Below are 13,712 nucleotides of genomic sequence, written 5' to 3' on the forward strand. Positions count from 1 at the left end.
CCGCCGCTCAGGTAAACTGCGCTCTTTTCATTGTTACTGTTACGCGCGTTTATTCCCCCTGCAGCCTGTTGTGTGTGTGTGTGTGAGAGTGCGTGTGTGTGTGTGTGGAGATAGCAGCTGGTGCACGATGGAGCTCCTGCTGCTCATTATTACCCCTGATGATGAGGAGGAGGAGGAGGAAGAGGAGGAGGAGAATGGTTGGAGATGGAGGAGATGCTGCGGAGTGCGGCGCGCGCGCGTTGTTTCGCTGTGTCACCGTGTGTGTGTGTGTGTGTGTGTGTGTGTGTGTGTGTGTGTGTGTGTGTGTGGCACACAGGAGGGATTCCCTCCTCCGTGTCTGCAGCCTCTCTCCCCCTGCAGGAGGAGGAGGAGGAGGAGGAGGAGGAAGAGGAAGAGGAGGAGGAGGTCCTCTTCCATTTCATCTTTAAGTCACTTTTTTCGCGCGGTGAAGCTTCAGGACGTCTCGCGACCAGACCTGAGTGTCTCCGTCATGTTCAGTTTCAGATAAAACCATGAATGTTTCATTCTGCTAATGAAGTGAAGCTTTATGGTTTTTCTGACTTTAGCTTCTAGAAACATCCTGGAATTAAACAATAAGGCTGAGACTGTGAGAAGACATGCTTCTCACTGGAGGCTGTGGGGATATTGCAGTTGTTCCCACAATGCTTTGCTTCAGGGTCCCTGCTCCCAAACACTCCCACAGTCCGTCAGTGGATCTGATTGGCTGTGGGCCGGCTCTCCTGGATTCTGAACTGAAACGTCGACGCTCGTTTCGCTGAGCTGCTGTTTTCCTGACTGGACGATCAGACTTTATTTACGAGGCACTTTTCAGATCGGAAATGGGCGGGTGGCGCCTGCTCATGGCGTTTTCCACCGATTCATGTCGTAGACTTCTGAAGACCTCAGACCGCCGCCGTCATGGCCGCCAGCCGCTTCCTGCCTCCAGCCTCCAGCGTCCAGTCGGTGGAACCGGGTTAAACCTCAAACCCGCTTTTGTTGCTCGCTGCAGCAGAGTTACAGCGGTTTGAGAAAAACCTCCCCGGTCAGACATCAGTGGCGCCACCAGGGGGCAAAAACCTGCATAACTTATAAATGAGACACTTCCACATTTTTGTCTTTATTCGAATGCTTCATTAAAAAACTATTTAGTTTAACAGTCGCCCTAAAGAAACCAACAGAGCAGTTCTTGAAGCTGCTTAAATATAAAGAGGCTCTATAATTAGCTTTAAAAGGAGTTTAGACTTGTTCTCAAGTAAAGATTAGGTCAATAATCATCAATAAACAATAAACATCAATAAATCATCAACTTAGTCTTCGAGAGGAGGGGAGACCCACCACTGTTCTTCTGTTTCCGTGTTAATAGACGTCGTTTTCCAGATGTTTCGGTGTAGCTGCAGGTTGGAGCTCTGAGTGCAGGGTCGGGTCGCAGCAATAAACTCAGTGAACACAGAAACTCCGTGTTTCATTTCTTCCTTTGTCAGTGAAATACTGAGCTCCTGTCTGGACGCTCCGTTCAGAAACACTCGCCGTCTATTTTTAACCCAAACAACAGATTTCTGTGGAGACGTGAGAACTCTGGACAGTCGCAGAGCGGACTCGGTCCCGGAGCCTGGAGGCAGCAGGAGGAAGGAGACCCGATCCGACAAACCGCCGCCGCCGCCGATCGCGTGGCGCCGCGCCGCGCTCTGCCCTTTAGACTGCCCCGCGTTTTCAGTCCTCGCTGCTTCCCGCTGAACCGCCGACGACTCGGGAGTCACGACTCCATCAAACCACAGCGGCGGCAGAAGCAAGTCCCACACGTTTATTAATAATCCCCCAGAATGCCCGTGGGCAGGACGCGGCGTGGACGGGTTCATTAGGATCTTTAATGCGTGAATTACGTGAACGGGAAGGGAGCTGCTGTCTCTCACACTCCGTCCTCACTGATCACAGGATTCCTAAATATAGAAAGTCCTCCGTGCTTCGTGCTCCGCCAGCAGGGGGCGCAGAGAGCGGCGTGGATGTGGCGTTATCCGCTCTTCCCGTCATTACGCAGCCTGTGATTAGCACCCTGCTGGCCGTGGGAGTCTGGAGTCGAGAGCCCAGCGTGTAGAGACGCTGTTTCCAGCAGGACGTGGTAATTCTGGGTGTTCAGTTGTTTCCCAACATGGCGGCGGTTCGATGCGAGCCTCGCCGGACCGCCGGAGGCCGCGCCGCGTCTCCCGCTTCCCGGTGTTTGTCACCTTCCCTGTCGAGACGCCTTCGGGTGGAAACGGCGAGCCGATGACTCAGGCTTCATCCTGCAGTTCCTACATGAACGTGTCAGGATGAAACATTTACCCAGAGTCCTTTGCCTTGTTCGACCCTCCGCACACACTTCCAAACACACTTTAATCTCATTTGCTGTGAGCGCGGCTCCTTTCCTGGGGTTTGGGGTTTGATTCCCGCCTCGTCTCGTCGCTGTTTTCTCTCCTCCAGACGGCTGAAATGAGCCGCGAGTCTCATCCCACTCGGCGTCGCCACTGAATTATTTGCCGGCGCTTTCCGCCCCCCGCCGCCGCCGCCGCCGCCTGGGTAACTTAATCGTATGCAAATCAGGTGCAGCAGAGAAAAAGAAGAAGCGGCTGCAGAACAACCTTTTCAACATCCTGCTCCTGATGGTTATTCGCCCAGAGAGGATTTCTAAAAAGTCGTATTTTTGACGCTCGTCAGGAGCGGCGCCTACACACCGATGATCTCCAGAACTAAAACTCTCAAGAATTATCGTCCTAATCCAGACTAAAAATAACTTCCTGAGTGCTGACCCCGGCGCCAGGACTGGAAGGATGAGTAGAAGGAGCTCTGAAGCGACGCAGCTCGGCTGGATCTGGGCGTCGACAGCCGGAGGAAACATGGACGCTGGACGGTTTTCAGTGTTTCTTGTTAAAGTGGTCGAACTGCAGGAGGCTGTCGTGGCGGTCTCTGAGTTTTCTGGATGTAGCTGCAGCGTTTACAGCCGTGAGACGTGGTGAATCCTGTCAGCCGGACGGGGTCGCAGCCAAAAGGTCACGTGTGTTTTACCTGTGTGACAGAAACAGACAGGATGAAAACATACCTGCGGCTTATGTAGGCCAAGAGATAATCAGCCAATCACGGAGCAGCCGCTCGGCTTTTTAGGAGTTTAGGAAAAACATTTCTGGGTCTTTTTTCGAGACTTTCCCAGGACAACAGAAACTATAATCTGAAGCATAGATATTAAATCCAGTGGATAAAGCTTTCCTGGCGTCTGTAGCGTTCTGAAATCCCGGTCTGAAGATGTCGGCGAGTCCAGCAGGTCGTCTCCACACTGAACACTGTCAGCCGGGTGTAAATGTGATTGGTCCAGCCTGTCACATGACCGCATCACGTGGCCAGAGGGGGCGCTGTGATTGGGCGATTTATGCTAAACTTTAACTCGAAAAATCAAATCAACAGATGATTTATATGAAAATCAGAGTCTGGTTGTAGAAACCAGAACCTGTTCTGGAACCAGGAGCTTTATGTTTATTATCACTCTGAAAACCAGCATTTTTAAATGGATTCGATGAGACCCGACTGTTTTTGAGACCAACATCATCGCTGCTGGAATTCCTCCAGAATTAGTTTTTTTGCACGTCCGCATTATCTTCATGTTTCACCAGTGAGCGGAAGGTGGCGCCTGCTCCGAGGACTTGAGTTTTGCAGAGTATGAAACATGAATCAGTCGTTGGAGTCGATCGGACTGACACTGATCACACCCTGAGGTTCAGGTGGGTTCTTGTCCCAGGCGGCCCAGTGTCTCACAAACAGATGATTTACTGAGCTCCACTCTCCAGCAGCAGGGACTTTTCTGTCCCGAGTTTTGTAGAATGTTCAGCTGGTCTGATGGCGACACATTTCAGCTGGTGCTTCATGTTGCTTTTTTCAAATTAGGAGGGGAGTGACAAGATCTCGCGAGATTAAATCGTGACGAGATTTCTTGTTTCTCGCGGTTCCGGGCAGAAGGCTCTCAGACAAGAGCGCACCGCTGACGGAGCGGACGCTGTGACAACCGTGGACCACGGACTAGTTTATCTGGTGACTTCCAGTCTGAGCGGACAGGAAAACGGACGAAATGGGGTCAAAAACAGCGTCCTGCAGAAGCTACTGATGCTCCTTGGTTTCTTCTTCTTCTTCTTCTTCTTCTTCTTCTTCTTCTTCTTGTGTTGAGTGTTGAGCGGCTCCGGCTCTTCTTCTCTGGTGTTTTTCTGGCAGAGTTACAGGGTCACAGCGCCTCGAAAGGCCCGGCAGATGAACTACAGTACATCGTTTTGAATCGTTTTCACGACACATTCAAGCCTCAAATTCTTCATATTCCAGGCAAATTTAAGCTCAAAGTTACTTTAATTCAACCGAAAACTTTTTTATTACCAGAAATGGTTCAGGCATTCTCCAAAAGTTAATGAGATGATGTACGAGAAGCACCACTGTGGGGAAAAAAATCTCTGCTTTTATTTACATCTGAACAAAAAGTGTCCAGAATGATTCACACCCTTATCAGTAATTAACAGAAACGTCTTCATTAGTTATTACAGCAATAAAAACTCTTCCTATAATACCGAGCAGCTTGTTTCATGTCTCCACTGGGATTCTGGACCATTTTCAGCAATGAGCTTTTGTTTTCAACACGTCCCCCATTGTCTCCTCATAGCCTGTCCCTCAAAAGAGACAAATGTCTCCAGAGGACACCACACCTTGGATTTTAGGACGTCTCCTCATTACACCTGAGTACAAAATGCTCCTGTATTGTTTTAAGACTGTTAAATTAAAAAGGTCTGTTTTTTCAGTCATATATTTTGTCATTTTAGTTTCCTGAAAAGTAAAGAGGGAATCTCGTCTCGTCTCGTCTCGTCTCGTGAGCTGAGCGTCTCGTCTCGTCTCGTCTCGTCTCGTGAGCGTCTCGTCCGACCCCGGCACAAATTAGGGTTGTTGATAGGGATGAGCGATCACACCGCTGTCAGTATCTGTATCTGTTTATCCATTCAAATGATCTGTACTGGGAGGGGCGTGGCCTAAACAGGAAGTGGACGTGGTTTAACTGGAAATGGGGTGGGGCAGAAGTTGTACACTATCTTAGGTCTGAAGTTGATATGGATTGCTCAGAAGTTGCTCTATTTATTGTTTATTTGAAAACTATTTATCGAACAGTCTCAATGATAAAATGTACACTTTTTAAATTTTAGAACATGAATGTTTTTAAAGTTATTAAAGTGATTGTTTATTCACACAACAGCCTCAGAACTAAGATTTGAATATTTTTGGTCACAATAGTAAAGGAACTATTTACAGAACGAGTATTTTTAATGGAGTCAGAACATGAATATTTCAAAATGTATGAATGAATTTACATAACAGCTTCATGAATGAGATTCATTGTTTTTGATCACAATAGTGAACAAACTATTTTCAGAACAATTTTTTTTATTAAATCTAAACATTAATATTTTAAGTGCATGAATGTACAGAATGCACGGACTAAGAGAACGAGCAAGTTTACAAACTGACTTTCTGTCACCAGCCGAATAAATGGCAAGAACGGCTTAAAAAAAAAAAAAAAAAAAGACGGGAGTGGAGGCAGTGACCGAAGCGAGACGAGTTCTTTACTGCTCTGTCTTTTCAAATGCGCTACGTCGGTTAATAGCACGTTAATAGAAGCGAGCGGAGAAAACCCTGACCGGAGTGGAGGCAGCGACCGACGAGACACCAGCTGCTTTCAGCTCCGTCTCGTCCTGCGTTATGAAACAGGTTCACCAAGTAACTTTAAATATCATGAAAACAGAAACAGAGGCGAGCTGGAGAGTGCTGCAGTACTGCTGGCAGCGGGAGCTCGAGTCAGACCCAGCAAGCACAGACAGGTGGCGCCGTGACTGCCTGAAAGCGAGAGACTCCGCCTCTCTGTGCAGGAGGAGGAGGCTGTGTGTGACTGGCCAATCAGAGCCTGAGAGAGTGAAGACAGTAGTTCTTACCCAATGAGGATTTCCCATCAGCACGAGCACCAATGATGACCGACGACGCTCGGACTTTACTCGGATTCGGCAAAAATGCGTAATCCATAAGGAGTACGCGAGAGGAGGCGCTTCTTCTTATCATCGGCGGGTTGTTTGGTTAATTCGATATTTCTTGGTGGTTATTAGAGGGAGGTTGAACACATAGAGGTCAAAGGTGACAGGAAGTGGAACCAAACGTATTTCCCGCCAAACCAGGACAGACGAGCAGGACGGAGACGACAGGAGGAAGCGGTGGTCCTCGCCTCCTGCCTGGTTCTGGTCGCCCTTCTCTGCTGTGGGTTCAGTCTGATTTCCTCTTTCTGTCTCCTCAGGACTCCGGCGTCCGTCCGCCCGCCTCCTCTGGCCTGACCCGCCCACCAGCCCGCCGCCATGAACTATCTCCGCCGGCGCCTGTCAGACAGCAGCTTCGTGGCCAACCTGCCCAACGGCTACATGATGGACCTGCAGAGGCCGCCGCCCCCGCCGGGCTCGTCCACGTCCTCCCCGGCCTCGCCGGCCACCGAGAGGCGGCAGCCGCCCGGCGCCCCTCCCCAGGCCCAGACCCAGGGGCAGGGATCGGGATCGGGGTCCGGCCCCGGCTCGGCTCCCGGCAGCTTCCTCAGCTCCTTCTCCAGCGTGGTGAAGAGCGCCCAGATGGCCCAGAACGTCGCCGCCGCCGCGCACGCCAAGTCTGCGGCGGCGGCAGCAACGGCGGAAGGCGGCGCCGCGGGGGGAAGTCAGTCCGCCAAACCTCTGGTCCGAAAACCCAAGATCCTGCTGGTGGTGGACGATCAGCACACCGACTGGTGAGTCGAGGAGGAAAAGGAGGAGGAGGAGGGGGGGGGGGAGGAGCAGGAGGGGGGGGGGGGGAGGAGCAGGAGGGGGGGGGGTGGAGCCTGCAGCCGGGGTCTCGGGATCGGCTGCAGGATCCACTAAATGCGTTTTCCTGTCGGGATTAAATCCGGCCGTCCAGTCGCCTGCTCTCCAGTTCAGGCTCACCCTTAACTTTTTACGCGGCGTGGACGCAAAAACAAAATTCACTAAAAAGATCGTTTTTCATTTCAAACGTGGTGCAGAAGTCACTTTACTAAATGTTCTCACCTGATTCTTCCCTCTTCCAATTGGATGCGGTTCTCTGGATCTTTCCGGAGGAACCGACTCGTCCTGCTCCATGACGGTTTTCACTCGTCCTTGACTTTCGCTCGTCGGCGCCACGGCTTCATGAGCCGGAACATCGTCGTGGAAACACGAGGAAAGTCCTTCGCTCTGGAGATGAGAGAAGAAGGAGCGAGCTGTGATGCGAAGAGGGCGTGGCCCGCTGGCGTTCGGCGCCGTGGGGGGATTGATTCCAGCGCCGCAGCCTCCTGATCAATAACCCGCTCTGCTGCTTCATGAGCCGTTATCCTGTCGCCTGACGCTCGCTGGCAGATCGACCTTCATCAGCGCCGAGCGGCGCTTTGAGTTTCTCTCCAGAAAGAGCGGCAATCCTGATCCTGACAGACGGACGGACGCCGCCGTCCAGAAGTGACGGCTCAACCGAAGCCCCGCCCCCTTCTCACAGTCCAGCCAGTAGAATTCATCAGCAGCCACAGAGCGTGAAGTCTTCTCTGCCTTGGCAGCTTCACAAACACACACTGGAAACTACATCCATTAATTATGACTTTCATTATCCTTTAAGTAATTTCTTCTATTTTATTTTTATGGTTTTACTTTTTATTTTATTAGAAAATTCAGCAGGTATTTATTTTAAAATAATTTTCGCAAATTTTTGTAATTCTTTTTTAAATTTGAACCACTTTTATAATTTTCTGTTAAAAAAAAAGATAATGAGGACATTTTTTTCTTTCACTCTTTTAGTGTTTCGAGTAGTTAAAGCCACTTTCAGCTAATTAGACGAACTAACTTTTTCCTATTTCACTGTTTTCATCTTTTTGCTTCTCTAACTATTTTCAGCCATTTTACATTAATTTTTAATCTTGCAACTGTGACTTATATGCTTCTTTAAGACATTTAAAAAAATACATTTTGACTATTAATATCGTTTAACACTTTAAAGCTGTTCTTTATAAACAATAATCTATAATCTATTTTAGACAGAAATGGGTGGAAAACATTGATTCTAAGCAATAAAAATGGTATGCAAATAAAGCAAAACATGTTAAAATGACAGAATAAGATTTTGAAGCTTCGGGGAGCAGAGGAGCTGCAGGTTAGACTCTGACCGACACAAACTCAGTCGTTCAAAGCTCCGTTTACAGGTTTCTAGTGAGAATGCATCATTTTTGCATTTTCTACACATATAGAATAATTTTACATCAATCAAATCAAGTATTTCTGCCCCTTTCACATTATAATATCAATCTATTGTTTATGTTCTATTCTTTAATTTACTTTATTTTTCTCTGTTTAATTTAGTTGATCTGAATGTGAGAGCAGAGCGCTCCCAGCTGCTCTTTCCGTCTGAATCCAGCTCCTGGGAGTTTCCCCCGGACGGGTTGGCCTGTTCTCCACAGGGTGTCACTGCAGCGCAGCCAGTCCTGTTCACTCTCACTCCTCTCTGGAGTGAGAGGAGTGAGAGCGCTGGCCAGCAGATGGAGACCTCCGACCGGCCCTGGATCCCCTCTGCTGCCGACAGGCCTGAACAAACCCTGAACCCGAGACCGCCGGTGGTCCTGAAGTCCTCCGAGAGCCTGAAGGACGTCACGGATCCCCGCTGGACCCCCTGCTGTTTCTCAGGTCTTCACCCCCGGCGACGGACACAGGGATCCTGTCGGTGGACTTCAGCTCGGTGCTCAACGCCGTCTTCCCTGAGGTCCTCCACCAGACACGGACCCAGCTCCCCGTCCCGGATGGACTTCCGCAGGTGTCCTAAGGCGAGCTCAGGGAGGACAGAGACCTCCCGTAGAGCAGACATGAGTACAGACCGTGAAAGCGGGGCCTCACCATCCTTCTGACTTTTTGGGTTTTAAGCAGGAGGTGCCAGAAAAGTGACCACAGGGAGAACTGGTTCATGGCGGCCAAGCGTTCATAGCGACGTCGCATTTTGATCCTTGGATGTCGGCTCTTCCTGTCATTGTGAAGCAGAATTCACCAAGCGTTGGATTGTTCACCCACTAACAGGGAGCGTGAGCTGGTTAGACCGTGGTGAGACAGGTTAGTTTTACCCTGCTGATGATGTGTTGTAGTAGTAATAGTAATAGTAATAGTAATAGTAATAGTAATGCAGCTCAGGAAGCTGCTGGTCACCGTCCACACCGCCCTCATGGAGTCTCCATCACCGTCGGATCTGGACCGGCCGCCAAACAGGACTGGCTCAGGCTGCAGGGGACAGTCAGGAGAAGACCTGTCCTCCGTCCCAGACCTGGACCCGTCCAGGGCCAGGAAGCAGACCTGTCCTCAGGCCAGACTCAGCAGACCCAGAGCCAGTTTACTGGGAGTCCATCAGGGTAACGGCCTGGGGCCACAGAGTCTCAGGATCCACCGTGCCATGAAAACACTGCACTCAGTCCACAGCTGCAGCTAAACCCGAGTGTGTGACGCTGACTCACACAAAACTCATAAAACAGGTAAATGTTTGACTGCTGCTTGGACAACGTGTGTGTGTGAGACAGTGTTTGTTTTGTGGAAAAAAGTTTTAAATAGATGTTCTGGATATTAGATGTAGTTCTGTGTTTATTCTGCTCTGAGGTCTGAGCCATGTTTTCCTGTTTTTCCAGGACTTTTTGTGCATAAATGCTCATAAAACCTGTGATGCAGACTCAGGTGTTAGGCTTTGCTTTGTTCAGGAGAAGTTGGCCTATCTGAATATGTCTGCTGCAGGAGCGTCACTTCAATGTTTGAATGGTAAATTCCATCTGGAAGAGAAAAAAGTAAATCAGAAATTCAGACAGAATTTATTCCATAAAAATCCAGCAGAGGAGGAAATAATACAGAGACATGTTCCTTCTACTCTTCTTTACAAGTTAGCACAAATAAAGTTTCACATACACTCAGGTCGCTATATATAAAAAAACAAAACAAAACTACCTACTTAAACCCAAACGCAGAAGTGTTTTATTTTGATAAAACGACACCGGAAATGGCCGACGGCCTGCTTCCGGGTGTTATCAAAATGGCGCCGAGCCGCGGTTCTAGCGTTTTTTTCAAATGAAAAATTGATGTAAATCATAACAGCAGACCTCGTTTTGGGGATTTCTCATCTTGGACCAGTGGGACTCAAATCCCAGAATGACGCCGGTGTTCCAGGAGGTTTTATCTCAGCCGCTGAAAGAGGTACAGACGGGCTCACCGGAACAGATTAGCCGTTAGCTAGCTTCCGTTCAAACTAAACCACAAGACTGGACGATCCGCGGGTTTTCCAAAATGTTGACTTTGGTGTTGCCCACAACATATTCGACCTTAGATTAAACTACATTGAAAAAATAATCATTCCAAACAGACGATTTCATTTTCAGTCATTTCCATTCATTAACATTGTTTAGCAGTCAGCAGCAGGTAAAGTCCCAAAAAAGTCAAAACAATCCCCAAGGCTAAATAGCAAAATATTAATAAATAATGAAGCAAAGTGTAAGAATAAAACAAAAAGAAATTAAACTTAAAGTAAAAACTGAGGTAGAACGGCTAACAAAGCCATAACTGTAACGGCCAAATCAACCTCTCAATAATACTAAAATAGAACAACGTAAAAAGTTAAAACGGCGAGAATGATTAAAAGTACCCTTCTCTCTAAAACCCAGCAAATATCTGAAATTGTGCTATAATGGTAGCAGAGAAGGGAAATAAAAGCTGTAGTTTAATGTGTGAGAGTTTGAGTGTGTGGCAGTTTGTTTCTAGGCTGGACGACATGCTCAAACTTCTCTTCATGTTTTCCTGGAATTCAGTATTGAACAGTAGCATGTTGTTTATATCGATGGTTTTTTTCCAATAAGATGTTGTAAGAGCCGCTGCGTTGGCCTGTTCCTCAGCCGAACGGTGGAATCTCATGACAGCAGGTTCATTTCATCTCAGCATGAAACTCACACATGAAGGTGAAGTCAGGCAGGCTGCTCCTCGGTTTGACGCGGCGTCCTGGCTGCTGGTGTGTCGGTCCGTCCGTTTGTCCCCCCCCCCCCCCCCCCCCCCCCCCCCCCCCGGGCTGAATCTGCCCCTCGGGGGCATTCCGGTGGAGAGGCTGGGGTCTCTGGGGAAACCCTGCTCTGCCCTGACAGGCTTGGCCTCCAGCAGTGACTGATGCACAATGGCGGTACACAGCGCTGAGAGCATCGCCGCAGCCACCCACAATCCCCGCTTCTCTGCCTCCACGCCTCCCCCCCCCTCCAGGGTCTGCCAAGTCGCCGTCAGTCTGTTTGCGCTGGGTTCTGAATGGTTCCAGCATCTGATTGCTCAGTGCGTCCCAGAATTCACCTCTTCGCGTACATCGGACTCTGGGAGCTCCTGTTGCCCCGAAGAAGGTTTTAAATTCATGTTTTGTCTGCAGAAGAAGCAGGGAGCCCAAACACGGCCAAGCAGAGGCTCAACATCTGCCTGTTAGCCCGCACTGCGTCTCACCAAGGGGGCAAAGGTCAGATATGAAGAGGGAAGGAGCGCGTGGCTCACGCACCTCCTGCTAATGGAACACAAAGGAAGGAGCGTATTCTCATGGTTGAAGGAGGAGGACCTCAGCCGGGCGGCGTTTCTGTGGTGGGAGTGAGCAGATGGAGGGGTGGAGGCTCCGGCCGTCCTCTGTTTACATTTCAACACATGTGAAAGTCTTGTTCAGACCGGAGAGCAAGGCGGAGTGTAAATCAAAGCCGCCGCCCAGCGTGGCGATACCTTGAAGCGCATGCCGGTCATTTCTCCCCCCCCCAGTATGTAGGTCAGCCCTGAAGATTCATGGCCTCCAAATTACAGAGAATGAGCGACCAGCAGCTGGGAGACCGTCCTCCTCCTCCTCCTCCTCCTCCTCCTCCTCCTCCTCCTCCTCCTCCTCCTCCTCCTCCTCGGCGGCGAAGAGGACAGATGTGGGCAGATGAAAAACCAAGGGTGAGGTCCCGGTCCAGGACCGGAGGAGGAACGCCGCTCCGCCACCAGGAGCGTCCACAGTGTCCACCGTCCCCGACAGCCTGCCGCGGCGCCCCGAGGCTCCGCCCTGCTGCAGCCCGAGGCCTCGACAGCCTGTCAGCAGCCTGCGAGGATGGGGCGATGGTTCAACGCCGAGACCCGCAAGGCACTGCGGCTTTTCTCAAAGACCAGCAGATGGAAATAGTTCAGTGTCTTGAATCGCTGTCACTCATTTCAGTAGTCACTAAACTTCACAAATGTTTTATTTTGAAGTAATACTCTACCCAGCAGCATCGTCGCTCCAGCTGTTCTGACTCTTCATTTTGAGTCTGAACACCCACTAAACTCGGTTTATTGCATCGTTTGCTCTAAAACTGAGCAAACAGCGAAATGCAGTAATGTTGGCTTCGCTCGCCGTCCACGCCGGTCTCAGACCGACGGGCAAATCGTTGTAAAAAGACGGCGTGTTTTCACACGAGAACTGTGAGGAAGCAGTGACGCCTCGTCTCACACGACGTGTTAAAAACCCGGTCTTTATATCACCATCTTTAGGTTCTGCTGACTCGAAGCCCTACAAGGTCGGATTCTGTCCTGATGGAAAATGTGAGTCATTATTTGTTTCAAGGTATTTCGGAGGCTCGGTGGACGTTTCAGCTCTCCTTCAATCAAATAAACCCAGGCAGATATTTTAAGGTTGTTCTGCTGGGGAAGAATCCACATGTCCAAACACACACACACACACACACACACACACACACACACACACACACACACACACGACCTGCAGAGAGACAGGTCAGCCCGTGCTGCCTGGTTATTTTTACTCTTCTAATCTGGTTTCGTGGCCGATTTGTTTTGACTGCAGCCGGAATAAAATGACGCTTGCGTGATTGAAAGACATTCTTTGACCAAGTTTGTCTCCTTCTTCTCTGCAGGGCCAAGTACTTCCGAGGGAAGAAGCTGAACGGAGAGTACGAGATCCGAGTGGAGCAGGTACCGCGTTTTATTCACGACGGCTTTCTGTCCAATCAGATGAGAGTGTTAGGAGTTTTAAAACTTCAGGAAGGGCCTGCGGTCCTGGAATTGCTTTAATTATGTGAGATTTATGGGAATTTATGCCACTGAAGATAGAACGTTTTGAGAACGCTCCGTCTCCATGAAAACGGGACAAAACTGAACTTTTCCTCCAGCGTGAGCGAGACGCTGGTCTGAAATGGAACCGCTTCGTTTAGTCGTTCATCAACACCGTGTCCCTCCATTCCCAGCCCGGAGTTCACACACAGCCTCAGCTGACCTACTTGGATGTGGTCCGGCTCCCCCGGTCTTTTCCCAGAATCCCTCCCTCCTCCGCACCGTCGATAACAAATCGGCTGCTAATTGCCCTCAGCGGCCAGCAGCTCTCCTTTGCTGCTTTCGCGCTTCGCCGTGAGCCCGGCGTCGGAGGGAAACCCGATCCGTGTGTGAAACGGCGGCACCGCGATGAACCCTCTCAGGACCAGCAGGGAGGCCCGCCACCCTTCCCTTGCCTCCCGAATATCCCGCCTCCGCTTAATTCAAACAGGTCGTCAACTAGACCTTCTGAGGCTGGATGGAGTGTTAAGATCATTTAAACCGGTTCGGTTCGGTTCGGTTCGGTTCGGGCCGCCCGGCAGAGGCAGCTGCTGGTTTCTC

General features: G+C 49.9%; 1 protein-coding gene across 1 annotated transcript in view; it reads left to right on the forward strand.

Moving 5' to 3' along the window:
• Window positions 1-13,712, forward strand: part of syn3 (synapsin III) — a 68,830-nt gene continuing 55,118 nt past the window's right edge. The window contains exons 1-3 of the mRNA XM_030113144.1: window positions 1-11; window positions 6,335-6,808; window positions 12,977-13,034. Of these exons, the coding sequence (XP_029969004.1) occupies window positions 6,393-6,808; window positions 12,977-13,034 (474 nt within the window). The 5' untranslated portion in view covers window positions 1-11; window positions 6,335-6,392. The remainder of the gene's footprint in view (window positions 12-6,334; window positions 6,809-12,976; window positions 13,035-13,712) is intronic.

The sequence above is a fragment of the Salarias fasciatus genome, chromosome 17, assembly GCF_902148845.1.
Source record: "Salarias fasciatus chromosome 17, fSalaFa1.1, whole genome shotgun sequence".
Taxonomy (NCBI): Eukaryota; Metazoa; Chordata; class Actinopteri; order Blenniiformes; family Blenniidae; genus Salarias; species Salarias fasciatus.